General features: G+C 46.4%; 2 protein-coding genes and 1 long non-coding RNA gene across 12 annotated transcripts in view; 1 reads left to right on the forward strand and 2 right to left on the reverse strand.

The window, feature by feature from the left end:
* SKA1 (spindle and kinetochore associated complex subunit 1) overlaps positions 1–4,531 on the reverse strand; it is a 42,770-nt gene extending 38,239 nt beyond the window's left edge. For 5 of the 9 annotated variants that reach the window (XM_075932678.2, XM_075932676.2, XM_075932672.2 and 2 more), the window contains exons 1-2: positions 4,383–4,531; positions 2,577–2,684 (exon numbers count right to left, since the gene is read on the reverse strand). The gene's annotated coding sequence lies outside the window, so the exon portion shown is untranslated. Of the gene's footprint in view, positions 1–2,576; positions 2,685–3,029; positions 3,064–4,382 lie in introns of those variants that run through there. The other 4 variants (XM_089779451.1, XM_089779448.1, XM_089779449.1 and 1 more) reach the window with 3 other exon arrangements.
* Positions 4,532–9,218: 4,687 nt separating this feature from the next.
* Positions 9,219–26,173, reverse strand: part of LOC102454270 (tetraspanin-36-like) — a 43,548-nt gene continuing 26,593 nt past the window's right edge. The window contains exons 2-7 of the mRNA XM_006136732.5: positions 25,371–25,562; positions 19,850–19,924; positions 18,185–18,280; positions 17,172–17,324; positions 13,364–13,447; positions 9,219–9,804 (exon numbers count right to left, since the gene is read on the reverse strand). Coding sequence (XP_006136794.2) covers positions 9,718–9,804; positions 13,364–13,447; positions 17,172–17,324; positions 18,185–18,280; positions 19,850–19,924; positions 25,371–25,562 — 687 coding nt within the window. The 3' untranslated portion in view covers positions 9,219–9,717. The remainder of the gene's footprint in view (positions 9,805–13,363; positions 13,448–17,171; positions 17,325–18,184; positions 18,281–19,849; positions 19,925–25,370; positions 25,563–26,173) is intronic.
* Positions 14,326–18,191, forward strand: LOC142829988 (uncharacterized). Of its 2 annotated transcripts, none has more exons than XR_012904984.2 (3): positions 14,326–15,281; positions 15,731–15,998; positions 17,508–18,191. It is a non-coding gene; the product is annotated as an uncharacterized LOC142829988 (long non-coding RNA). The 2 variants fall into 2 exon arrangements; XR_012904983.2 differs by having other exon boundaries at positions 14,326–15,107.

Below are 26,173 nucleotides of genomic sequence, written 5' to 3' on the forward strand. Positions count from 1 at the left end.
AAATATGTTTCTGGCTGGGTGGCAAGCCATGTATGCACCACCTCCTGCAAATCATGGTCACTGGCAAAATGACAGCCTCTTAAAGCATCTTTGAGGGGGTCTCTCTGATGTTTGCTCTCCGGCTCATAGTGGTAGATCCATGTTTCATCACCAGTGACAATGAGACTCAAAAAAGCGTTACCTTCCTCGTGATACCGGTTCAAAAGGCAGTTACAGATGTCCAAACGATTACGTCTGTGCTGTTCCGTGAAGTGTTTGGGAACCCACCTTGCACAAACTTTACTGAAGCAAAGTTTGTGGTGGATGATTTCATAGGCAGAACCGTGACTAATCTGCAGTTGGTTTGCCACTTCATCGACAGTCACCCTGTTTGCGAGAATCTGCGAGCAGACGTGTTCAATGTTCCTTTCAGTAGTCGATGTTGAGGGGTGCCCTGATCGTTCTTTGTCAGTGACACCTGTTCGGCCATTTTTGAACATATCAATCCATTCGTACATGCTTCGCTGCGGCAAAACACTGTCACCGTATTTTGCTGATAGTCTTCAATGAATTTCCGCATTTTACACCTTCAGCCCACAAAAATCGAATCACTGCATGCTACTCTTCTTTGGTCCATGTGGTAAGTGGAGCGGCCATGTTGACCCCACTAGTGGTGAAGAACATCTGAACAGTCAAGGCCAAATATTTCACTACAATATAGGGAGGTTCCGTGCTTACGGTTGCGCACAAATTCAGCAGTTGGGATAATTGCAAAAAAAAGATATGAACACTTTGTGGATACTTTTTGACTTACCCTCATATATTCAGAAAAGAATTATAAGAGAGACCAAATGATTTACTACCAATATACAGACATTATGCAAGATATACAATAGTTTACTACTATGCAACTAAATCTTTCCCTATGATCTCTTTGCCAGAGGATGTGGTGAAGACTAGGACTTTAACAGGGTTCAAAAAAGATTCATGGAGGTTAGGTCCATCAATGGCTATTAGCCAGGATGGGTAGGAATGGTGTCCCTAGCCTCTGTTTTGTCTGGAGATGGATGACAGTAGAGGGATCACGTGATGATTACTGGCTGTGTTCCCTCCCTCTGGGGCATCTGGTATTGGCCACTGTCAGCAGACAGGATACTGGGCTAGATGGACCTTTGGTATAACCCAGTATGGCCATTCTTATGAGTATCTGGAGTGTACTTTACTGCTAATTACACCTAAGATGTTTATTCCTATCAAATTTGCTTCCTGTTTTCTTACAAAATCTTTTACTGTATATTCATTCTTGCTCACACTGAATAATCAATCACTTCTAGAAAATATATCTATTTGTAATTAATGCTGATATATTCTACTTCAAACCCCATATGCTCTCGCTAGCCTTTCAAATTCCACAGGTCAGAAGAGCTAACTTTTCACACACTGAAATGGTAAGTGGTGTTTGTGAATTAAGATTAGGGCCAATCAAACCATATTTGTTCAGGCTGAGCTTCTACTGAAGGCCCACCACAGCTCTTTCGAAGCAATCAAAGGTTGATTTTGCATACCTATATATTTACTATGGATGATGATAATCCTAATACCATTCAGAATGCACCTGGCTGCTCTGTCAATATTCCACATTTGCTCCCAGTTCTAGCAGCATTAAGCCCATTGATGTCACACTGTGCTAAGTCATATTTTTTTAAAAGGCTGTCAAAACAGTTAGGGCGCTCTCTCATCTTCTCAACCTAGTACAGAGCTCCCGAGTTAAGTCAGCCAAGTAACTCTGAAGTGGACATTCTTATTTAAATAGCAGAATACTTTCCTAAGTTAGTACATATACTTTGCCAACATACTACTTGTAGGAAAGTAGCATGACTATTTAGATTTAAGTTTTTTATTTTTCTGATGTATATAATGAGCTTTAGTTAAGTTTATCTGCCTGTCTGATACAAATAAAGTGTTTTCTTAACATTCAGGGTACATCAAAGTTTTGATGTGACATATTAGATAACTTGGATTACAAGAATAATTTTAACACAGATCATTCAGAACAGGAGAAAAACAGTCTAGATTAGATTTAGATTACAATCTAAAATATAATTGTACACAAAAAAAATCTAGGTAAAGTATTATCTGTTAACAGCTGCCTGGTGCATAAGAGGAGATGTATAAAACCAGTAAAGCCACCAGGCTCTTATTACATTTAAAATGCAGAGGTGCAGCAATCCCATATCAGCATAAGCTGGGAATGCTTGGCCCCAACTCGAGTCAGCTCCAGCAGCCCCTATTCACAATAGCCCAGGCTGGCCACTTCCCAAAACTACCACAGCCACAGGGTGGCCACCTGTCCACAGCAGCGTCCCCTAACACCCACCTGCTGCCTCGGATAGAGGCAGTGTGGGGGAGAAGAGAGGTGGCAACAAGGGAGGGGGGAAGGAAACAAGTAGTCAGGTACTCAACTCAACTGATAAGCTTAACCTTACATCCCTTACTTGCTTACATCTCTAGTTTGTACAATAATGAAAAGAAATTGGGGTAGGAGTAAGAAGGAACTGTGAACATCCCATTCCCCCTCTTTACATTATACCACCTACCTCTTAGCACGTGGATGCACACACGGATGTTGATACCAGTGTGTGACAGAACCTTTCTGGTCTTGTATTGCAGCTGCTCCTAGCCAGGCCTATCCCCTTCTCCTCAGCCTATCAAAAGAAAGGGTAGCACAGAGCCCAAAGGAAGGACCCTCCCTGGGACTGCAGAACAGGAAGGGACACAGCAGGGCAAGGGGCAGGGAGAAAAGTGCACAGAGCTACGCAGTGGCACAGTGTGTGCCTGGCAGAGGGGAGGGATCAGTTGTCCTATGCCCCTCCCCAAGCCAGATGGAGAAGAGAGGTAGGCTCCTCCATCCATAGCCATGTGGGGACCAGCCCCTTCCCGGCCTCCTTGCCAGTCCCTCTCACACACACATATGCCCAAGGCGCCCCCAAAGTCAAGTGGGGACCAAGCCCTCCCCCGCCTCCGCGCCAGCCCCTCACCCCCCCAGGCACCTCCATAGCCATGTGGGGACCGAGCCCTCCCCCGCCTCTTCGCCAGCCCCTCTCATCCCCCCAGGCACCTCCATAGCCATGTGGGGACCGAGCCCTCCCCCGCCTCCTCGCCAGCCCCTCACCCCCCCCCAGGCACCTCCATAGCCATGTGGGGACCGAGCCCTCCCCCGCCTCTTCGCCAGCCCCTCTCATCCCCCCAGGCACCTCCATAGCCATGTGGGGACCAAGCCCTCCCCCGCCTCCTCACCAGCCCCTCACCCCCCCAGGCACCTCCATAGCCATGTGGGGACCGAGCCCTCCCCCGCCTCCTCACCAGCCCCTCACCCCCCCCCAGGCACCTCCATAGCCATGTGGGGACCGAGCCCTCCCCCGCCTCTTCGCCAGCCCCTCTCATCCCCCCAGGCACCTCCATAGCCATGTGGGGACCGAGCCCTCCCCCGCCTCCTCACCAGCCCCTCACCCCCCCAGGCACCTCCATAGCCATGTGGGGACCGAGCCCTCCCCCGCCTCCTCACCAGCCCCTCACCCCCCCCAGGCACCTCCATAGCCATGTGGGGACCGAGCCCTCCCCCGCCTCCTCACCAGCCCCTCACCCCCCCCAGGCACCTCCATAGCCATGTGGGGACCGAGCCCTCCCCCGCCTCCTCACCAGCCCCTCACCCCCCCAGGCACCTCCATAGCCATGTGGGGACCGAGCCCTCCCCCGCCTCCTCACCAGCCCCTCACCCCCCCAGGCACCTCCATAGCCATGTGGGGACCGAGCCCTCCCCCGCCTCCTCACCAGCCCCTCACCCCCCCCAGGCACCTCCATAGCCATGTGGGGACCGAGCCCTCCCCCGCCTCCTCACCAGCCCCTCACCCCCCCAGGCACCTCCATAGCCATGTGGGGACCGAGCCCTCCCCCGCCTCCTCACCAGCCCCTCACCCCCCCCCAGGCACCTCCATAGCCATGTGGGGACCGAGCCCTCCCCCGCCTCCTCGCCAGCCCCTCTCACCCCCCCCCAGGCACCCCCATAGCCATGTGGGGACCGAGCCCTCCCCCGCCTCCTCGCCAGCCCCTCTCACCCCCCCCCAGGCACCCCCATAGCCATGTGGGGACCGAGCCCTCCCCCGCCTCCTCGCCAGCCCCTCTCACCCCCCCCCAGGCACCTCCATAGCCATGTGGGGACCGAGCCCTCCCCCGCCTCCTCGCCAGCCCCTCACCCCCCCCCCCAGGCACCTCCATAGCCATGTGGGGACCGAGCCCTCCCCCGCCTCCTCGCCAGCCCCTCACCCCCCCCCAGGCACCTCCATAGCCATGTGGGGACCGAGCCCTCCCCCTCCATGTCTAAGGGCCCCTCCCCTCAGACTCACCGCTGGAGTCTGGGCTCCGTCGGGGGCGGGGTCAGGCGCGCGCGCGCTGTACCCGTTCAAACCACCCGCGCCCGGCCCGGCCAGTAACAGCTAGCGCGAGAAGTCACGGGTACGCGCACCTCAGGCAGGCGCAGCCTCACGGGCATGCGCGAGGAGCTCGAGCACGCGCACTTCCAGCAGCAGTAGCGCTCCCCTCCCCTCTGCAGCTCTGCGCCGGGCGGGGCTGAGAGCTCGGGGCGGGCAGGTCGGAGCCCGGGTGGGGGCGAGGGCAGGAGGAGCCTGTTCGGACAGGGAGCGGCCCTGGAGCGGGGCTGAGCGGAAGGAAATTGAAGGGAAGCATCCTGTTGTTGGGGGAGGGGGGTACTGGATATTCCTGGAGCTGAGTTTGGGGCAAAGAACAGGAAGGGTCCTCAGAGCTGGGGGGGGGGGGGATGTGCAGATGCCCCCCCAGGGCAAGAACTGGGGCCTTGAGGCTGGGCTGTGGGGGAGGAGGGACCTATGCAAAGAACCGTGGGTCTTCCAAGGGCTGAATCCATCTGGAAATGAGTGGTTTCTATGAGATTTTTTAATGCGGGGGAGGGAGGGCAATAATTTTTGAAGGGAAGCCACTTGGGTAATTTATAAAGTGGTTGCAGGCTGGCCAGCAGGCGCAAGCCCTTTAAGTAACATGAATTGAAAGGGCTTCTGCCTGTCTCCCAGACAATGTGTTAGCAGCAGAACCAGGAGCTGTGAGCCATTTCATTTATTTCTATTTCAAAGGCTTGCACCTTAGCAGCTGTGAGGAAGGAACAAGCCCTTGGACTAGAAGCATTTGAAAGGGTTCAGCTTGTCGGGGACTTGAACCCAGATGGCTTAATTGTCTGACGGCAAAGAGACAGGCAACACCAGCAAGGTCCAATCACAAGCTCTTTATTGAAGAGTGCACATAACAATAGAGAGCTGCCTATCTCCAAAGAGAACCAGCCCCAATTTCAATAACAGGTACTGTATATTCCGGCGTACAAGACGACCTCTGATGTTAAAAAACATCCCCCAAAAATCGGGGGTCGTCTTGTACGCCGGGTATACATCCCAGGCGCGCCTGGGATGCCCCCCCGCCGGAGCCCCTCTGCGGCTTTGAAAGCCTCGGGGGAAGCCGGCGGCGGGGCATCCCAGGCGCGCCTGGGCTGCCCCCCCGCCGGAGCCCCTCCGCAGCTTTGAAAGCCTCGGGGGAAGCCGGCGGGGGGGCAGCCCAGTCTGGGATGCCCCGCCGCCGGCTTCCCCCGAGGCTTTCAAAGCTGCTGCAGCTTTGCTCCCTGTGCCTCTGGTCTGCTGGGGACCATCTCCAGCAGACCAGGGACACCGGGAGCAAAGGAGGCGGAGGGGTGCTGGGGTATAAGATGAAACCCTATCTTTGCTTTGCCAACCTCTAGCTCCTAGCTTTGCTCCTCTGACCCCATTGGCTCTGGTCACTGTAGGTCTGCCTCTCAGCACAGCTTGCACTCCTTGGGCAGTGTGTGTCTGGCTCTGTCACTGCAGGTCTGCTTCTTAGCACAGGGTCTGCGCTCTGTGGGTGTATGGGCCTCTGGCTCTGTCACTGCAGGTCTGCCCCTCGGTACAGCCTGGACCCCTTGCTACTCTTCTTAGCTCTCCCGCTTTGACTCAGACCCAGAAAATCCCAGCACACACAGAGGATGGGACCTGGCCTCCTAATTCCCCCATTGGCCTGTCCAACCTGTCAATCAGGGTGACCTGGAGTGTTGGCTTCTTCCCATTGTCCCTGGGGTCTGTCAATCTCAGGGCCCTGATTTCTCGTAGACCCTTCCCCTTTTGGTACTGGGAGCTGGCCAACCAAAAACTCCCATTGAGTTTTAGTAAGGGGCTAACAATCCCCTTACTTCAGCTTAGGAATGCTGTTGGGTGCTACCTAAAGTTCCCCTTGTGTTTGGGGACAAATACCAGCAAACACGCTCTGGCTGTGCCTACATTGGCGCGATCTTGCGCAAAAGCGAATGCCTACACTGGCCACGAGTTCTTGCGCAAGTACACTGACGTTCTAATGTATGAAATCAGGGCTTCTTGCGCAAGGACTCTGATGCTCCCGCTCAGGAATAAGCCCTCTTGCGCAAGTGTTCTTGCACAAGAGGCCAGTGTAGACAGGCAACATGAATTTCTTGTGCAAGAAAGCCCTATGGTTAAAATGGCCATCAGAGCTTTCTTGCGCAAGAGAGTGTCTACACTGGCATGGATGCTCTTGTGCAAAAGCACATCTCTTGCGCAAACGCACATGCCAGTGTAGATGCTCTCTTCTGGAAGAGTATTTGCACAAGAACTCTTCCGCAAAAGAGTTCTTGTGCAAGAGCATGCCAGTGTAGAGGTGGCCTCTGTGTATGTGGGCTAGTTCCTTCTCATAGCCATGATCTCTGGTGGGGTGCCTTCCTAATCACTCTCTCTAGGACGGGAGGCCCCCTCAGACACCTCTATTTTTTGGGGGGGGCCTCTGCACAATGGAACTAACCACCACCCTCTCTGACTATAATTGGCTAGAACAGATGCCAAAGACCTTCCCTTATTCACTTCTTGAGTAGCCAGGCAAAAACTCAAGCTCCATCCTCTTATCTATTCCTTGGGCTCCCAGAGCTTGGCGTGGGGAATTGGTACAGGAGAGGGTCAGGAAGAGAGCTTGATTGAAGGAGGGGATTGTGACCTGGGATAGGGGATTAGGCTGTAGGAGGAGGGAGGGGGTATGGTGCAGGAGAGGATTCTGGCCTGGGGGAAAGATGTAAGAGGTAATGCAGGGTCTCGCAAGGAATTGTGACCTGAAAGGTTTCACATGGTGACATGGGCCAGGAGGGGTGGTAACCTGGGATAGAGACTTGAGGGAAGAGGTGCCAAGACTCTGGCTGGAAGGTCCTTACCTTAGGCAACTCCCGGCCAGCAATCCAGCAGGGACCCCAAGGCAGGCTCCCTGCCTCCTACAGCCTCAGGCTACTCAAAACAGCTGGAGGGTCCCTCCATATGCAGGCCCCTAGCAGGAGGGAGTACTTTTCCAGTCAATGGGAGCTGCGATGATTGGCCTGGGGGCGGGGCAGTGCACAAATTTTCCATCCCTGCGCCTGCCAGATATGTGCTGTGCTAGCCATTTTGAGCAGCCTTGGGGTCTTGGTGGGGTGCGCTGTGAGCTGGATCAAAAGGCTTGGTGGGGCAGATTTGGCCCACGTGCTGTATCTTGCCTGCTCATATTTGCTTCTCCCATAGTCACTTGGGCTGCACTTACCACCCATCCCTCTGACCCTGGAGAAAGCACCAAGAACCCACAATTGCAGAGTCCTGCCCTGTGCACCAGCAGATCAGCTCCCAACCTTTACCTTGCTACCAACCTCTCTTATGCTTGTGTTTCATCCAGACTTCATCCCAGGGCCAATCTGATCCTAGCAGATTGTGTGACGAGACTGCCTCTTTCATTGCTCTAGCCTGAGTGCTTTTGGAAAGGAAATATTTTCTCTCATTGGAATGTTTTGATATTAACAGATGAAAAGCCCATGATACCCAAATAGTTAAATAAAAACAAAAAAATCCTAGCACACACTTCTGTACAGCAATATACTTCATACTAATTCCTACATTATCAGGTCTTTTTTCCATCTCTCGAGAAAAAGCAATCAGACTAAAAGCTGCCATTCAGATCATACTCAATTATTATATAGCTAAGTTAGAGAAACAAGCTCTATTTTATTCTAATAGCAAATTTTTGCCTCTGTTGAGGATTTCTGGTGTTTCTTTTTTGACATTCTGTATCATCCAGACTAATCCATCACCTTGGTTTAAAAAGCAAAGAAACAAGGAAGGGAATAATTTTGTGGTTGACATTTAAATCTGTTAAGATGGATTTTTGTTGTTGTATATCCAAAAGGTGATCATTATTCAGCAGACCTTCAAAAAACTAAAGGACAACTACTAGAAAGCTAATGATTAAGAAAGAGTGCTATACAGAGTTGTTTGCCACAACGTACTAGGTTTTTGAAATTGTTTGGTCACCCAGAGAAGCATGAAGAAAAGTGCATTATCTAACAGTAAGAAATCCTCTGTGGAATGGAGATATTTTGTGCGGCCACTTCCATTAGGCCACACCGCTTTAAATGACAGTTCTAACATCCCAAGCAATGTTCCGTCTAATTTTTTTGGTCCACATACAGAATAAATTATGTACACCGAGGTGTGTGGAGATGTGCACCACCACTAGAAACACATGCTGTGGGCGCTCTGCTAATTGGCTGGGCGGCACATGAATCTCTCCTGGGTGGCCACCTACGTGCCCAGCTTACAGGCAACACTGATGTCCATAGCCTCAATTCTAATGAGGGCAATTCTGCAGCCATTGATGTAAATTGTCCCCCTGACTTCAAAATTAACTGCAAGAGACAAATACAAAACCATCGATGCAAATAACATTTTAGAACCTGGTATCAAAATGGGAAAAATTAAATTCCATGCCTCATAAATTCTTGTTTTCAAATTAAAAGAACCAGAGATTGGCCTAAGTGATAAACTTCTAATTCAGACTTTCACAGAGTCTGGAGATATTTAGATGAGTAGTGCCATGGCACCTCAGAGACTAACACAAATATATGTATCATGAGCTTTCATGGGCGAAACCCAGTTCTTCAAATGAGATGATTACAGCTGTTACTAATAGAAGAAAGAAAAAAAACCATGCCAGCCACTGTGAAATGTACCCTTGAACAACAATGCTTATAAAACATGAATATTCAGACCTTTATACAGATTTCTTTTGCTGCTTGAGCATTTGTCATGGGATTGGTTTCTTGTTGGAAATACTGAAATGAACGTAGAATGTACCACATCTGTATTATTTTATTGAGTAAAAACAATTTATTTTGCTTCAGGGGTTAGCCAAGTTAGTCTGTACAGGATAAACTTAAAAAAAAACAAATAGCACTTAAAGACTTAACAAAACATGTAGATGGTTTTATAAGTTCTTATTTCTTTTATAATTTTAAGGTTACAAATAGGTCTGACATATGTGAAACTTGCAAGAAGTAGGGTTTCTTTTTGGAGCCTATCACACCATCTGCTGTCATGTTAGGGAATGTCACACATGCAAGTGTGAAACAACCCTAAAGAAAGTCAAGTTACCAAGGGACACCACACTCTGAAGCTGTTGTTTCACGAATACACTAAAAATATTTGCAAATCTTAACAGTGTTCTTTCTGTTCATGCAAATAAAATACAGTATTTAACAAAAGGGTAACAACACATTGTCCATTCAGGGCATCTATGCAGCTCCATTTTATCATTAAGAAGCGGATGAAAAATCATCTTTCCATCTTTTTATCAAGCAAATACCCCTGTATATAGGGGTTGGTAGCCATTGTCTTCCCTCTTGCATGTGATCACGCAGACACTCAGCATTCCAAAGAACTGAAAAGACAAAAAAGGGATCCTTAGCTTTTCTGTTGCCTTTGGAGGTTGAATTTATCGTATTTTTGATCTATAATTGAATTAAATTTAATCTCTTTTTGGCAAGGATGTTGTCTTCTACATATTTGTTTTAAGTGTATTTTACAATAGCACTTTAAACAACATAAAGAATATATGCATTTATTTTCTTAGTGTTAACGGTGTTTTTAACTGGTCACTTAAATAGTGATATGGACTCTGGATTTTCTCCCACTTTTTCCCATACATTTATTCCAGAAACATTAATTTTTAGGTAGCGTCTGCTGTAAATATGGCTGTGCTGGGTTTCGACTGTAGATCTCTAATATGTTTAAGCATCTTCAGGTATCCAATAAAAGAAAAAATCATAATATGGTAGTACAATCAGAAGACATGAGAAGTGGTGATTGAGGGAAGAACTGACCAAAGTCAGTAACAAAGAAATAATAGCAATAAGATGGTGGTATTGATCAGACTATTGAATAATCAGAAGGAAGTGGTACAAGCTCCTTCTCTAAAGTAATATATTCCAGGTGCCAATCTTGCCCTGACAGGAAAAGAAAACTTTTGACTTAATTCACTAAATCAGGGCCCTCCTTCTACATTTATATCAGCATCTACAGAGTTTGCGCCCTCAATGCCAAGTACAGAACTTGGGTATGAAATAGTAAAAACTATTACTTTGATACAACTCTTTGACAACATGTATATAATTTAAGAGGATATTTTGTTGCCACTGGTTTTAACCTGACCTCCCCAGTCAATGTGGGAAGACTATATGAATCTCAGGGAAAAATGATAAAAGGAACAATGATAAAAGGAGATATTATTTTAATACGAGAGTTTTTTAGAAAATCAGTTTTCACTATGCAATTTCATTCTTTTTTATGAAGCAAAATGCAGGACTATGTAGCACTTTAAAGACTAACAAGATAGTTTATTAGATGATGAGCTTTCATGGGCCAGACCCACTTCCTCAGCTACACCAGACTAACACGGCTACATTTCTATTACTATTCTTTTTTCTGTTTCTCTCAGTTTGAATAATAAAAAGCTAGTCAGTTTCATGCTTGCTTGTATTCAATTTGCTGTCAATTTCATTCTTAGGTTCCCACACAAAGGACTGTTTTTTTAAAGAAAATCTTTAGGGGGGTTTTCCTCCATTGGGACATTTGGTCATTAATTACAGAAAATCTTGTGTTTAACAAAGCTACATCTGGGCCAGAGCAACCATTTTACAAATGTAAATGTAAAAATTGCACCTCTTAGCAAATGGCTAAAACAGTTCAGCATTTCACTTAATACAAGTCTTTTTCTAGTTTTGGGCAGAATCCTCTCATCCCCTCATGCAAGCAGAAAAGAGAAAACTTGTAGAAAACTAAAAATGAGGCACAAAGTTAGAAGTAGGGGTACAGAAACTCCTTGGAATGCTTCCTCTTCCTCTCCCTCAGCCTGTCAAAGTCCCACCATTATGGGTGGTGGATGAAGCTGGTGATTAAGAAGGTGAGCTCCCCAGCCTGTGGGCCCACCCATACTCTACCCTGTCTGGCCCCCACTATGCCCAGGCTCCACCCTCTCCCCCAATATCCCTCTTCCCTCATCTCTGATCACCAAGTACAGCCAAATCCCTGAACTCAGATGTAGGTAATGACATTTGGAAAAAAAAAACCCTCTTCTAAAATGTATATCTAAAGAAGATGGAGCATGTTCCCCACTGCATGCCAGATTGTCAAGACTGGATATGCAGAAGGTACTTAATTAAAAGCAGTACATCTGGGAATAACAAATGTCAGTCCCAGGTTTTCTGATACACGCTAAAGTTTGTCAGATTTATTTGCAAAAACTTTGTAAGTAAGAGCAAGTCAGCCATCTTGCTGAATACAATATTAAATATGGAACACACAATGTAGCTCTTCTCTGTTTTACATTTTCTTAATACATATTTCTAAGCTGATATTATATTTTAAATGTACTCTTCAGCCTTCATAAAGTAATCATTCCAGATTACTACATATTTAACACACTGAAATAAAGACATTATTTTAAAATTACCCCAAGTGATTTAGTGTGTTCATAACAAAGTTTATTGTTTTTTAAAAAAGGGAACACATTTTGTGTGATCTCCTTAACAATAGGCATTTTTATGAAATTTCATCATCTCTTTATGTTAAAAATATGGTTCCAGAGATTTTAGGCATAACAATGGATTTTATTTGTTACTAAGACAGTGATTTTGGTGAAGGGTTCTCTTAGAACTAGTTCATGAAAAAGTCAGAATTAAAGGGAAACCCATTTGTTCAGTTATCTGGAAGAAAAGAGGTGTTATCCCTTTAAAGACTCTCTTCATCTAAAAATCTCTGCAAGGTGTTTTTTTTAGAGATGTGATTTTTATAATCTTCAGCAACCAACTAATGAAATACTTGAAGCAAAATTTAAACTATTACAGTAATGCACAACTGTTTTTGTCAGTAAATTCAGAAACTGAGGCTGCATCTAGATTGGCATGACTTTCCGGAAATGCTTTTAATGGAAAAGTTTTCCATTAAAAGCATTTTTGGAACAGAGCGAATAGATTGGCACGGACGCTTTTCTACAAAAGCACTTTTTGCGGAAAAGCGTCCGTGCCAATCTAGACGTGCTTTTCCGCAAAAATCCCCGATCGCCATTTTCACGATCGGGGCTTTTTTGCAGAAAACAAATCTGAGCTGTGTACACTGGCCCTTTTGCAAAAACTTCGCGCAAAAGGGACTTTTGCCTGAACGGGAGCAGAATAGTATTTCCGCAAGAAGCACTGATTTCTTACAGTAGGAAGTCAGTGCTTTTGCCGAAATTCAAGCGGCCAGTGTAGACAGCTGGCAAGTTTTTCTGGAAAAGCGGCTGATTTTCTGGAAAAACTGGCCAGTCTAGACACAGCCTGACAGTATATAACTCCAGATTGACACATGCCTGTTAAATAGTTTCATTATCATTTAATGTCTGTTTCACGGGTTGAATATTATGCTAATAGGTCTGGCAAGCTTGTAGGCTTTTCACTTTAAAGTTAACTAGATCCACTCTGGGGGAAGACTTACAAGGCATCAGCCTGTTGTGGGAGACTGCAGGAACAGGCAAAATAGGGATAGGAAGAGGGGAATGGTTGAGCACTAAGACCCAGGAAAAGCATTGCCTTCCCTTGCTTCTTATACTCAGGGCACATGCCCACCATTCAAAGACTGGAGTGCAGTGAATTTGGTGTGTGTGTCACTGGGGGCTAGAACCAAGGAACAAGAGTTTTCTGTTGTAGCCTCTTTTTTGGATTCAAACGATTTCCAAGCAGAAATCCTCAGGAAAATTCCTGTTAGCAGTAGCATTATCCCCTTCCCCTCTACCCAGCTTTTGCTTCCCTGGAAAGGGGTGTCATGCAAAGCCACAGAAAGAGTAACCAATTGCAGAAAAGTTGTTTAAATAATTGTGGGAGTGAGAGCCCCAGTAGAGCATCAAGGAGATGAAAATGGCTCTCTTTTTTGTAGGGGAAGAAATGTACATTGTTATAAGTAAATACCTTTATGATGGCAAATCCTAGGATCACGAGCATAGCGTAAGTCAATACATTCTGTAGCCCGTATTCCACTTTCCCTGCACAGCCCTGCAGGAATGGAGAGAAGGAATGTTAGCTGCCATTTGATCACACTATCATATGCAATATAGTAGGGCAGATTTGGCCCACAGTCTCATGGAGGCAAGACCTTGTATAGCCCTGTTGTGCCCACGTGGCCTACTGCAGCAGCTTTGATGGCCTTGAAACAAGTTGCTGCTCCTGCACTGCTCAGAAGATGCACTAGACAACCTAATTACTTTGCCACCTGTAGTTTCTATTAGTCTTATATGGCTTGGTTCAGTTACTGTAAAAAAGGAAATTGCCACATACAGAGCCGCCATGGAAAATGGGTGCAATTTTTAAAAATAAAACCACATGAATATTGAATGAATGTCATCATTTATTCTAGAATTTGATTTCAAAGCTAGTGTAGGTAGCACAGTGCTCCTCAGTTGAAGGACTGATTCAGCTACCAAATCCCAAGCATACTTCCCAGGATAGGAGCATATTTTCCTCCTATCCAGCACTGACCAGGCATAGATTATGAAGTTATTTTTACTCATATCATAGTGGTGCTAAGGGCCAACCAGGTTTACAAGGTAAACAGTAAAGACAGACAAAGAGTAAGGGAAAGGGATACCCCATACAGAGTGAACATAAGAACGGCCATACTGGGTCAGGCCAAAGGTTCATCTAGCCCAGTTTCCTGTCTTTCAACAGTGGCCACTGCAAGGATGCTTCACAGGGAATGAATAGAACAAGGCAATTCTGAGTGACCCATCCATCGCTGTCGTCCAGTCCCAGCTTTTGGCAATATGCCTTGGAGATGCAAATGTGAGAACAACGTGATGGCTACAAATATTGGTTCCTGTGATTTTTAGTGCTTCTATTATTTAAATCCTTTCAGTGGGGTTATGATAATGTTGTGTCTACAGTACAAGCTTTTGCTGACACAAGTTACATCAGCATACAGCCACCGCAGTTAATATACTGCTTGTGTGCATGCATACTTAGTTCCTTGCTCTATGCTCCAGGTGTGCTTGTACAGAGGCACAGTGCAATGCACCATTGCCAATGTGCAACCACCACAATCCAGCTCATGGCCTTTTAGGAAACGCTGATAATGCCCAATGGAGCAGAAATTAGGTGTGCAGGGATGAGTGGAAAGAAGAGGTCACCTGCCCAAGATTTAATAGTCTCCATCCCATAAAAGTCATCTATATCCCATAATTTTCAGACCTTTTTTAAAAATCCCATATTCCTTCCTGGTCCTCCTTGCTCTCCACCATCCAGCCTGCATAGCTCTGGACTATTGTCCTAAGTGTTGCAAGCACAGAACACATGATCCTCTGGTATTTGCAGAGCCCCAAGAAGAACGGAATCAGCAAGTCTATCAAGGTCAATTTGCGGTGGGACATAGCACAAACTGATTCATGACTTTTGGTGACGTTCACTGACCAGCTACAGTGAGCGGAGCGCTGCTGCTGATCCTGAGAAAGGGGCACTGTCTGGTGGGATTGCATCATAATGTAGCTTGGGATGATGAACAGTGGCTGTAGAACTTTTGGACCACATTCCTGCATCTGTGTGTCATCGCTCCAGCCTTCCAGCACAAGGACACCAGAATGAGAGCTGCACTGACAGCAGAGAAGCAGGCAAGTGGAGTGGAGATCACGCTGTGGAAACCTGCAATGCCCGATTGCTGCCAGTCAGTGGGAAATAATTTTGGAAAATCCACTGTGGGGGACCAGAGTAATGCAAGTGTGCAGGATCATTCATCTCCTGCTCTACAGGACTGTGACTCTTGGTGATGTTCAGGACAACGTGAATGGATTTGGGACAATGGGTTATCTGCTTTCCATTCCCCTCTAGACATAGGCAGGTCGGACTTGTGGCACCATATATTTATGTATTATGGGATGTCCCTTGAATATTCTAGAGAGCTCTTAATGAAACGCACATGGAAATACTCAACATAAGGGTTGGGGTGGCTATGAGACACGAGCAGCACCCGTGCTCTTGCCACCCAAGTGAGATATCAGTTAAAAATCACCACTTCTTGGGGGAAATAGTGCCAGTACTTAGTGCCAGAGCTCTATATTCATTTTCATGCAAGCAAGCAATTCCTTCCTCATTTCCTTTTCCCTGCTTGGCTGTTCTGACCATGGGTGGAGCTGTGGGTGGTACCATGCACAAGCACTCCTAAGCAGACATGTCAATAAGCATGCATAGTTTAAAACTTAGAGAAGGCCAGGGAAGAGAGTTTTGAATCTTAATGTTTGCTTTCCATTGTGACTAAACCAACAGTGGTTCCTCTGTGTTTGTCCATAGCTGTTGCCATTGCAGCCTTGAAAGGTTCCCCTTCTGCACCTAAAGAACATCTGAGCAGGATAAGGAGGACAAAGAAGAGGACTCTGATGATATAATATGATCCCTGAAAGCCAGTGCTGCCTTGGACTGTGAGAAGGGGGCCTAGAGGATGAACGCTGCAGAAAGTATGAAGAAGAAAAGAACCAACGGTAGAAAGGCCCAGTTATACACAACAGAGGAGAGCTGTTAGATGTGCTTACTGCTCAGAGAGGCGAGTTATTGTTACAAGGTACTTACATCAGTGGGAGACAAATTTAAGTGGAGAGAAACACCCAACCATATCAATGTAAGGCAGTGAAACCTAACTTTGTAGAGTAGACTAAGTCTAAGGAAGGGATCAGCTAGATCAGGGGTTGGCAAGAGGCAGTTAGCGGGCTGGATCCGGCACTCAGCCACCTCGCCAGCATCCTAACTACACAGCAGCTCATGCTGTTTTTAACAACTGGCTGCTAATTGCTCTGCAAGCTGGGGAGGAATGGGAGAGTCTGTGCACTGACCCTGCCTCCAGCAAAATCCCTCAGCCCCCATTGGCCAATTTCCAGCCAATAAGAGCTGAGAAATTTTGCTGGAGGCAGGGGAAGAGTGAAGCCTCCTTCCTCCCCGCAATCCCCCTCCCAGTCCTGGAGCAGAGCCACATGGAGCAGCCAGCTCAGCAGACAGGGCTGTTTCAGGTTCCAGCTGGGCTTCTGGCTGGGAGCTGCCTAGGTAACATCTCCCAGCCACAGCCTGCCTCTGGCACACCACCTCTTCTTCCCCACTCCCCACCCCCAACTACCTGCCCCAGGTCACGAGCCTCTCCTACCCCAGGTCACCACCCAAGCCCTCTGTGTCCCCCTCTCTCTCCCTTCTCCAGGTCACAGCTCCCTCCCAGATTCTGCACCCCCTTGCACCCACCTCCCCCAAGCCACAATCCTCTTCTGCATCCATACCCCCTCCTGGACTCTGCACCAGATCATAACCCCCTCCTACATCCAAACTCCCTCTCAGACATTACGCCCCCTCCTGCACTCCAGTCCTTATCCCAAAATCTCTTCTGCACCTAATCTCCATCCCAGACCCTGTGCCCCCTCCATAGAGGTGCGGTTCTTGACCACTTACCAAAATCTTGGAGTGTCCACCCATTAAAATGATTTCCCACCCCCTGAGCTAGATGGAAAAACAAAGGATGGGAGGGGGGCAGAGTGGGTTGGAGATAAGAGCTAATCAGCACAAGAAAAAGAATGTTTAGAGTGAAATCTATAGAAAATAGTCTGAGGAGATCCTCAGTGTCTGAGAATCCCTGCTTGGACAGCTGCTTTCTACAGCTGCTCTGTTAGCTTCAGCCTCTGGCTGGTTTTGAGGAATCTAATGAGATCACAGAACTCAATGGCAGTTTCTAGGTTCATGGTAATGTACCCCTCACCTGTGCATTGAGAACCTGTGGCTCTTTCAGATCTCCTGTGCAGTTCTTAATATCTTGTTTGCAGCAGCTCAGAGGAACACTGTTATTGCCAGTCGTATTAAACCACTGGGTGGTTATCCAGTCGGTGTAGTTAGTTACTCCACAACACTGAAGCTGTGAAACAAACAGTAATTAAGTTAATGCAGACATTAGCGTTAAGTTCTACCCTTCTTCGGCATGTCATGCAAGTAGGTCTACAGTACTCTAAAGTAATCCATCAAAACACCATAGTCACTTTGTTGTAAGGGGTAGTAAATTAAACCAGTACAGTAGTTCACTTTGTTTTGTTTTTTAAAGGTAAATGTCCTCATGTATCTTTAAAATCAGAGTTCAAAGGTCTCAGCTCCATACAGGATTGGCCCACACAGCTCTTTCTGCTGCCACTGTATACAGTCTAAAAATAATGGAAGGAGGAAAAGGGAAGTTGCTTCATCAGCATATGAACTACAGATGGAACAAAAACAAGTTCAGAATCATCTTTTTCCTTTGTTAGTAATATTATTTGTGTGGCTCCAATCAGAATAGAAGATGGAGCTGTACAAAATTCTCAGTAAAACAAGATACAGGTAGATAAAACATCAAATTTCCTCAGTATGATAAAAATTCCTAATATTTATTTATTAGGAAAGTTTAAATACGATGGTGATAGTTAGCAACAGAATAAATTCCTGTGGACAACCATTTAAGCACACTCATTTAGGGGCTGATCTAAAGCCTATTTAGGTCAATAGAATCTTTCTTAAGTCCATTCACTTAAATAGATTTTGGGTCAAGGCCCTGTGGTCCAAACCTGCAGGGAGCTGAGTACCCTCAATTGCCACAGAAGTGAATGAGAACTGACAATGCTGAACATTGTGAAGAACAGTTTTTAGAAAATAGCAGGCTGATTTTCCCCCCTAAAGACTGCATGCATAATTTAATATCTACTGGATATTTTGAAATAATTCTCAGCAGCAGATCAGAAGTTTTCCTACCTGTTCTTGCAAGTAATCCACAACACCAGATTCTGAACTTTTCCCATCATATTTCTGGAACACTGTACGCATTGTGCCTTGAACATCTGTTTTTACCTGGAATGAGAAAACACACGGCATATTCTGTGTAAAGACAACAACCCAGAAGCTTTTAAAATGGAAACTTTGGAAGATTCCAAGCCCCATCAAAATGGAGTGCATTGAAAAGTGAAGTAATTCCTTTTGGTAAAATACTGCTGCCACTTAACCCTGCTGGGATTCTTGGACATTAAATAATTCTCCTACTGATTTTAAGAACCCTCTTCTGTGAACATGACCGCAAACTGATTAAAAGGTTGCTTTGATATCTCCTAAGCTAAGATCTACTTGTCTTCATCCAGAAAAAGCCACTAATATTTTAGGATTTCATTCTACACAGCACGGCTGTGTCTACACTGCACCCCTTTTCCTGAAAAGGGATGCAGATTAGACACTTTGGAATAGCAAAATCCGCGGGGGATTTAAATATCCCCCGCGGTATTTGCATTAACATGGCTGCCGCTTTTTTCCGGCTTGGGGATAAGCCGGAGAAAAGCGCCAGTCTAGACGTGATTCTCCAGAAAATAAACCCTTTTCCGGAGGATCTTTTATTCCTACTTTCAAGTCTCTTTGCGCCCTGCCAGGGGCATGATTGCTTAGTGGGAAGGGGGGGCAAAACGGCTCCCCCACCCCCAGACCAGTCATGGTCTGGGGGTGGGGAAGCCCAGAAGCATTCTGGGCCCCACCCCTTCCATTTTAGGCCCTGCCCCTTCTAGGGTGGCCCGGGGCCACTTCAAAAACTTTTTCCCACCCCTGGTCTACACCCTATTACTCTGACACTCACAGAAGTTAGGTTTGCAGCCCCCAAAAGGCAGGGTACACATTGCCCTGTTAATTTAGTCGAGGACTCACGCTCACTAAGAATAAGTTTATTAACAAACAGAGATTTAACTCATAATAAGCAAGAGAAAAAGAGAGGCCTGGTTACAAACAAAACACTCTTTCTAACGTCTAAAACACAATTTTAGCGAGTTACAATCTTTGCCTAGCAGTTTTCTTACATCAATTTGCCAGCATCTCTAGCCCTCCAGAATAGAGGATCTGACTTCCACAGGATCAGAGGGTGCTGTATTCCATATCCCATACGTGACAGATCAATCAAATCTAGTTTTGCTCCCATTGTATTACCCAAAGTCCATTGACTCTGCCTCAAGAGACAGGAGGGCTTCCTGAGATGTAGATTCTGTCAACTGGTGAGCTCACTGTGCTCCTTCTGCCACTGCTTGTTAGTTTGTTTATCTTAGATGTAAATGTATGTTCATTGTCCTCTGCCTGTAATCAAACAAGTCAGGCAGGGGAATCCACTTCCTTTGTCCAGGACAGGCTTAATGTATGCCTCCCAAACACATTTTAAAAACTTATTTCCAGCACACACATACAATATTTTATACATCATCCATCCATCCATCACACAATGATATTCATGACCAGTGTGTCACCAACTTTTATAGTATACCTTGCTCAACGCACTTTTATAGTACAATAAAGTTTTATACAATCATTTGATTTAGCTGTTTTTTCTAGACCCTGTAAGGGAGCCTTTCTTTTTCTTAGCATTAGAACAGATGTACTCATTTTTAATCTTACCTTTTCTCTGTAAATGAATCCCATAACAAAAGCTACCACTTCTGCAATAAAGATAATCAGGATAATGGCCAGGAACTGAAATCGGAAGAGAGATAAGGTAAGGAGGATGGCCAGAGTGTGTGGCTCAAAATGCAAATTTATCACCACATTGATTACAGTGCTAAAAAAGCCAGGCGAAGTGTGTTGTCGTTATCCAGCATTGTCTCTCCAAACAGAAGCACCAGGAACTTCTGTGAACCTTAGTAGAATATCACACCGGGAAGGGTTAATAATCAGGGCTTCATAGGATCTCAAAGGCTTATTTCAAAGAGTAAGTACCTCACAAAAACTAGGAGGCTGTGTCTAGACTGGGAAGTTTTTCCAGAAAATCAGCAGCTTTTCCGGAAAAACTTGCCAGCTGTCTACACTGGCCACTTGAATTTCCGGAAAAGCACTGACGATCTCATGTAAAATCATCAGTGCTTTTCCGGAAAAACTATGCTGCTCCCATTCGGGCAAAAATCTTTTTCCGAAAGACTTTTGTGCAAAAGGGCCAGTGTAGACAGCATAGTATTGTTTTCCACAAAAAAGCCCCGACTGTGAAAAAAGCGATCGGGCCTTTTTTGTGGAAAACCGTGTCTAGATTGGCCATGGACGCTTTTCCGCAAAAAGTGCTTTTGCGGAAAAGCATCCTGCCAATCTAGACGCGCTTTTCCAAAAATGCTTTTAACGGAAAACGTTTCTGTTAAAAGCATTTTCGGAAATTCATGCCAGTATAGAAATAGCCGGAATGTGTTAACCATGGCTTACTGTGACAGGCTGCATTAGCTCCACAGTGGCCAGTAAGGAGTTTACTAGTGCCTGACATCTCTATTAGCCCCACTCTGCTAGAGGGTTTGTCAAGCTCAGGGAAGACTAAAAGGAAAGAACCCAGTGAAGCTGGGAAAGAGATCTAGCACAAAGGTGGTCTTGAGTCCCCCTCTGTGGAAAGTGGCTGGTAAGAACCATGCAGAGGGAGAACTGTGAGAACTACAGGAGGAGAGAGGGGCAGATTTGCCATAATACTGAATCATGCACAGCACAAGAGGGTCCTCAAAGATGATCATGTCCTTGACTCTCTGGAGTTCGAAACAGTTTGGCCAAGAGGGAAGATGAGAGAAACGGTTTTCAGCACCCATTCTGAAAAGCACGTTCCATCCCTGGTGGGAAGTAAGGATGTAAAATCCTGTTTAATTAATTAACTGGTTAAACGTAATGTTTAAACTTAGCAATTAAATGGGGCAAGTGTGAGGGGGTCACTACAGCACAGGCTGGAACAGTCCCCCTGCCCACCACAGACGGGCTGGAGCACCCTCCTAGCCCCACAGATGGGGACTGCTCCAACCAGGCTGGAGAACCTCCCTGCCTCTGGTGGGCCCTGCAGGGCTGATGCAGCCTCCTGCCCATGGCAGGCTGCTCCAGCAACCTGCCAGTTAAGCATCACTGGTAAGCCTGGCCATTAAGAGTGAGGCTTTCCAGTTAACCATTCACATCCCCAGTGGGAAGATTCTGGTCTGTGACCACCCAAGAGGGTGTCTGGCAAGAGGAGCTGTGGCATACTTTCTGTGAAGGATTCATTCCTGGTTCCACTATGCAAGAAACCTTTTCCCTTTTGAGGAGGCAGGAGGGACCTGTGGAGAACATCTGTTGACAATGCCAAATGCTCTCTATCTGCAGAAAACGCCAAACTGTTCTTGATTTTTTCAAAAGCAAAGGGCCAGATCCTCAACTGGTGAAAACAGGTGAGGTTCCACGGAAATCAATGGAGTTGTGACGATTGATACCAGCTAGCCTGCTGGCCCTGACAGTGCCAAGCTCCCTTTGGACTGAAGAGCAGGCAAATTAATTGAAAATGGCTGATGAGCAGCTACCTTTCCAGTGGTCTGAGAAGACACAACAGCTGTATTGCTGCAGTTTATTTTGTACCGTAGATCAGCAGATCTGAATGGGCTAGGCAGCTACCTTTTTCGTTTTTTAACAGGAAGATGTAGCCTGATGCAAACAGCCATTTGCAATGGCCTGAGCAGGAGCACGACAACAGAACAGCTTTTCTTTCGGAAGAGGCTTTTCCGAAATTTGGCCCGTCTACACGGGGCCAAATTTCGGACAAACCTCATCTTTCGACACATCCCTTCTTCCTCATACAATGAGGATTACAGGGATGGCAAAAGAACACATCCGCTTTTTCAGAAATTGTTCCGAAAATGTGGACACGTTCCTTGGATGTAGTATAGCTTTTCCGGGATGCCGGAGGTATCTCGGAAAAGCTCTGCAGTGTAGACATAGCCTAATAGAGGGGGCTGTAAGTGCCCGATACTTTGCTTCTGATGCCAGTTTGGGTGTTGAATATAACACCCCATCCAGTTCAAGTTTTTGTTCAAACCTTAGTCAAATGTGTCCAATTTGCATATGAAGGCAAGTTCCACAGCTTCTCTCTCCAGCTGTTTTTTTAAGTTGCTTTGTAAGAGTATAATCACTTTTAGATCCATTAATGAGTTCCCCGGGCAAGTTAAAATGTTCCCCAACAGGTTTCTGTGTGTTTACACTTCAAATATCTAATTTGTGTCCTACTTGAAGCTATTGACAGGTTCACCTTCCTGTTAATCAACAAGTACTGGGCACTACCAGAGATAAGACACTGGATTTAGTGACATATTGGTCTCATCAGATGTCCTCTGGGGCTAGTATATAACTTGTCAGTTTTGTGAGACCATTGAACTTGTTACAGAGGAACTGAAAGCTAAGTAACCATTACTATTTCCTCTTTACAAGTACAGGCACTTCTATGTAACTTTCAAGTAATCTTACACCACAGCTCATGTTCGCAAACTTTACTGAGAGTGCTGCTCACATGCTTGAATTTGAGGTAGTTTTGTTTTCACTCACACAGGAAAAGCTTATGAACGAAGAGTCCATAAAGCAAAAAAGAAACTAGGCACATCTTGGTGATCACATCCTCTGCCTTGCAACATGACTGCTAGAACGGTCAGGGCACTGAACTAGGGGATGGGGAAGATACCTGTATATCCTACACCTGGCTCTGCTATTGATTTGCTTTGTCACTTTGAGCAAGTCACTTCACAACTCTGGGATTCAATCTCCCCTTTGTAATATGGGGACAACAATACATACACACTTTTGCAAAATGCTTCAGGATCTACGGGAAAAAAGTGGTAAGTACTATTACTAGTGCATTGTGTACACCATCATAAGAGGAGTGGCAGGATGGTGGAAAGATTATGAACTAAAGCGATCCATTTTATCACAACTGTCAGTCATAAGATGAGGCTCAATTTAGGTCTACTCCTAAAAAATGAGGCATGAATTAGCAGGTGGAAAAAACAACTTCAGGAAGCAGGTTACAGGCCCTTTGGGCATCCAAGAACCACAGTCCCCATGAAAGTTTGTATGCGGATCCAGTTTGAAAATTAATAATAGAGTTGTCTCTCCTCCCCAAATCTTGAAGACAGCCCCAGCTTCTGTGAGTCTGTCCCATGTCTTCCAAACAAATATTACTGAGTGTGAGGGAATGAGAAGAGGGCCTATCAGTGCAGGGGCTGAACAAGGCCTTTTTGCCCAATAAGCCCCACCCCGTTTTACCTGCAGCCAATGCCAGGCCTGGAGGGAGAATAAAAGAAGGAAACCTGGCTCAGTTAGGGGCTGACCAGCGAAGAGGCAGGAGCTGGTTCTGCCGTCCGCAGGACCTGTGCCAGAACTATCTGCTGGGTCGGCTGCACCCCCTCCCCCTGGTGCAAAGGGGGAAAACCAGAAAGAAACCCCACTGAGAAGGGGGAAATTGGACTCTTGGGGCCATGCCCCAAACTGAAGGAACAGACGCTGATAAGCGGCTGGAAGTCCTACACCCCAGGCCACCAGCTAACACCGGGACCTAACCACTAGGCCACCCTGCTGCCCGGGGGACCCGGCCACACTGAGTGTTTAATGAGCCTCTGATTTGTTATATTAGACAGAATATCAACATCTTGTGATGCATTAATGTTGCAAGACAACAAAGATGTTTTAGTGCACTGTGATGTCACAGAGATTGGGCTACACAGCTGCATTAGTGACCTATGCCTTAAACTTAAATACGCCAAGCTCTTGCAAACCAGAGGTTCAGATCCTAGTAGGGTTCTTTCAAAAATAGAACAAAATTCCACATCATTTACTCTGAGAAACTCTCTGATGCCTTAAAAAAACCCCTCCAAGTTCTTCCTTTGTGTTGTGTGGACAATGAGGATCCCATTGCATTTTTAATACGAATGGAGGTTTGTTCTCTGTGCCTTTGTCCAATATTAACCAATCCCTCATCCTCGATGTCGTGCCGGGCTCTGTATCCCAGCAGGGTCTTTAGCAGTGCAGCAGGTATTTATGACGTCAGATTGGTTCTTAGCTTCAGAAATTAGCACCAGACCTGTGGAAATCATTTACACAAAAACTCCAAACCATCTAAAAAGTGCCTGGTTCCAGGTTTTATTACAAGCTCAGAATAAAGATCTCGTCTGCACAAGCTCAGAATAAAGATCTCGTCTGCACTAGATCTTGTCCATCAAACCACTACTATCCAGCCTACCCAAAGAATGCTTTTACAGTGCAGCTCTTCAGTCAAAATAAGCAAGACTGGCTGGTTTAACGATGTCTATGCTAAGATTGTTCCTGGTGTAAAAATGTTATTAAAAATTACACTCCAAACCAATATCACGAACCATTTAAGTGTAGACTTGGACAACAATTAGGTTCTTAAAAGCTGCTTTGCTGAAGCAGAGCAAATGGACTAAAACCCAATAGCTGTGAAATAAAAGGCTATCTATATTCCATGCAGCACTGCTCTGGGCTCCCCCAACTTACCACGTTCCAAGCTTTCTTTCTGTGCCTGCAAAGTGGCTATCAGCCTATTTAGGTTTTATACAGCCCTGTCATTGTAGTACAGGCCTGCACACAGGAATTTCTGTGAGGGAGGTGCATTTTTTGTAAATGTGGCCTGCTAGGGTGCAAACGCACCCCCCCTTCATGATCCCCCAAGTAAGCATGCTCCGGACGACTGGAGGAAGGCAGGAGCGGTACACTGCCCAAGCATCCCTCCCCCATGCTCCAGCTGGCTGGGGGAAGGCTGGGGCTGATTCCCATCCATCCCAGCAATGAGGCCCATCTTCGTCCTCGGCTCCTGGGTGAGGGGGAAATCAGGCCCAGCCTTCTCCCGGCTGACCAGAGCACAGGGTGAGGGAGGCTGGGGCTATGTGCCGCCTCTGCTTTCCCCTGGCAGGCTGGAATCAGCCCCATGGCAGACCATGAGGGATCGTGGGGGGAGGGAGGTTTATTTGCACCATTTACACCCCCCACTGTGTACGGGCTGTAGTTCCTACCTTAGGCTGCTTAATGAAGTGTTGCGTCATCTGCAGTAGAACTAGTGCACTGCAGTGGAGCTTGCCTGTTCCCAGCACCGCATTTAGCTGCTTTAGGGACATGATCTGAATTGCATCCTGCCTGAATGCGCAATACTTACAAGTCCAAGCCCGACACGTGACTCCCGGAGAGTGGCACAGCAGCCAATCAGCCCAATGATAAACATCACGAGAGCCACACAGATGATGATCACTGCTGGAAGCATGGTGTACTTGTCCTGCACGAAGCTGTCATAATTCTTGTAGGTGCTAATAACATATCCCCCAACATAGCCAAGGCCAGCCGCTGCACCCTGAAATGCAAAAATAAAATACGAAAGGGTAGTTTGTTAAATGTCTTTCTGGGATATTAAATGGGAGACATAATGGCCTTTTTCATTGCAGTCACTATGGGTATGTCTACACTACCCCGCTAGTTCGAACTAGCGGGGTAATGTATGCATACCGCACTTGCTAATGAAGCCCGGGATTTGAATTTCCCGGGCTTCATTAGCATAAGTGGGGAGCCGCCATTTTTAAATCCCCGCTGCTTCGAACCCCGTGCAGCGCGGCTACACGGGGCTCGAACTAGGTAGTTCGGACTAGGGTGCCTATTCCGAACTACCGGTACACCTCGTTTCACGAGGAGTAACGGTAGTTCGGAATAAGAATCCTAGTCCGAACTACCTAGTTCGAGCCCCGTGTAGCCGCACTGCACGGGGTTCGAAGCAGCGGGGATTTAAAAATGGCGGCTCCCCGCTTATGCTAATGAAGCCCGGGAAATTCAAATCCCGGGCTTCATTAGCAAGTGCGGTATGCATACATTACCCCGCTAGTTCGAACTAGCGGAGTAGTGTAGACATACCCTATGAAATGAAAAGACTTGGAAAAACACAGAGGTCTGAAAGTAGCAAATAAACTAAAC

Source organism: Pelodiscus sinensis, chromosome 6, assembly GCF_052426305.1.
Source record: "Pelodiscus sinensis isolate ZL-2025 chromosome 6, ASM5242630v1, whole genome shotgun sequence".
NCBI lineage: Eukaryota > Metazoa > Chordata > Testudines > Trionychidae > Pelodiscus > Pelodiscus sinensis.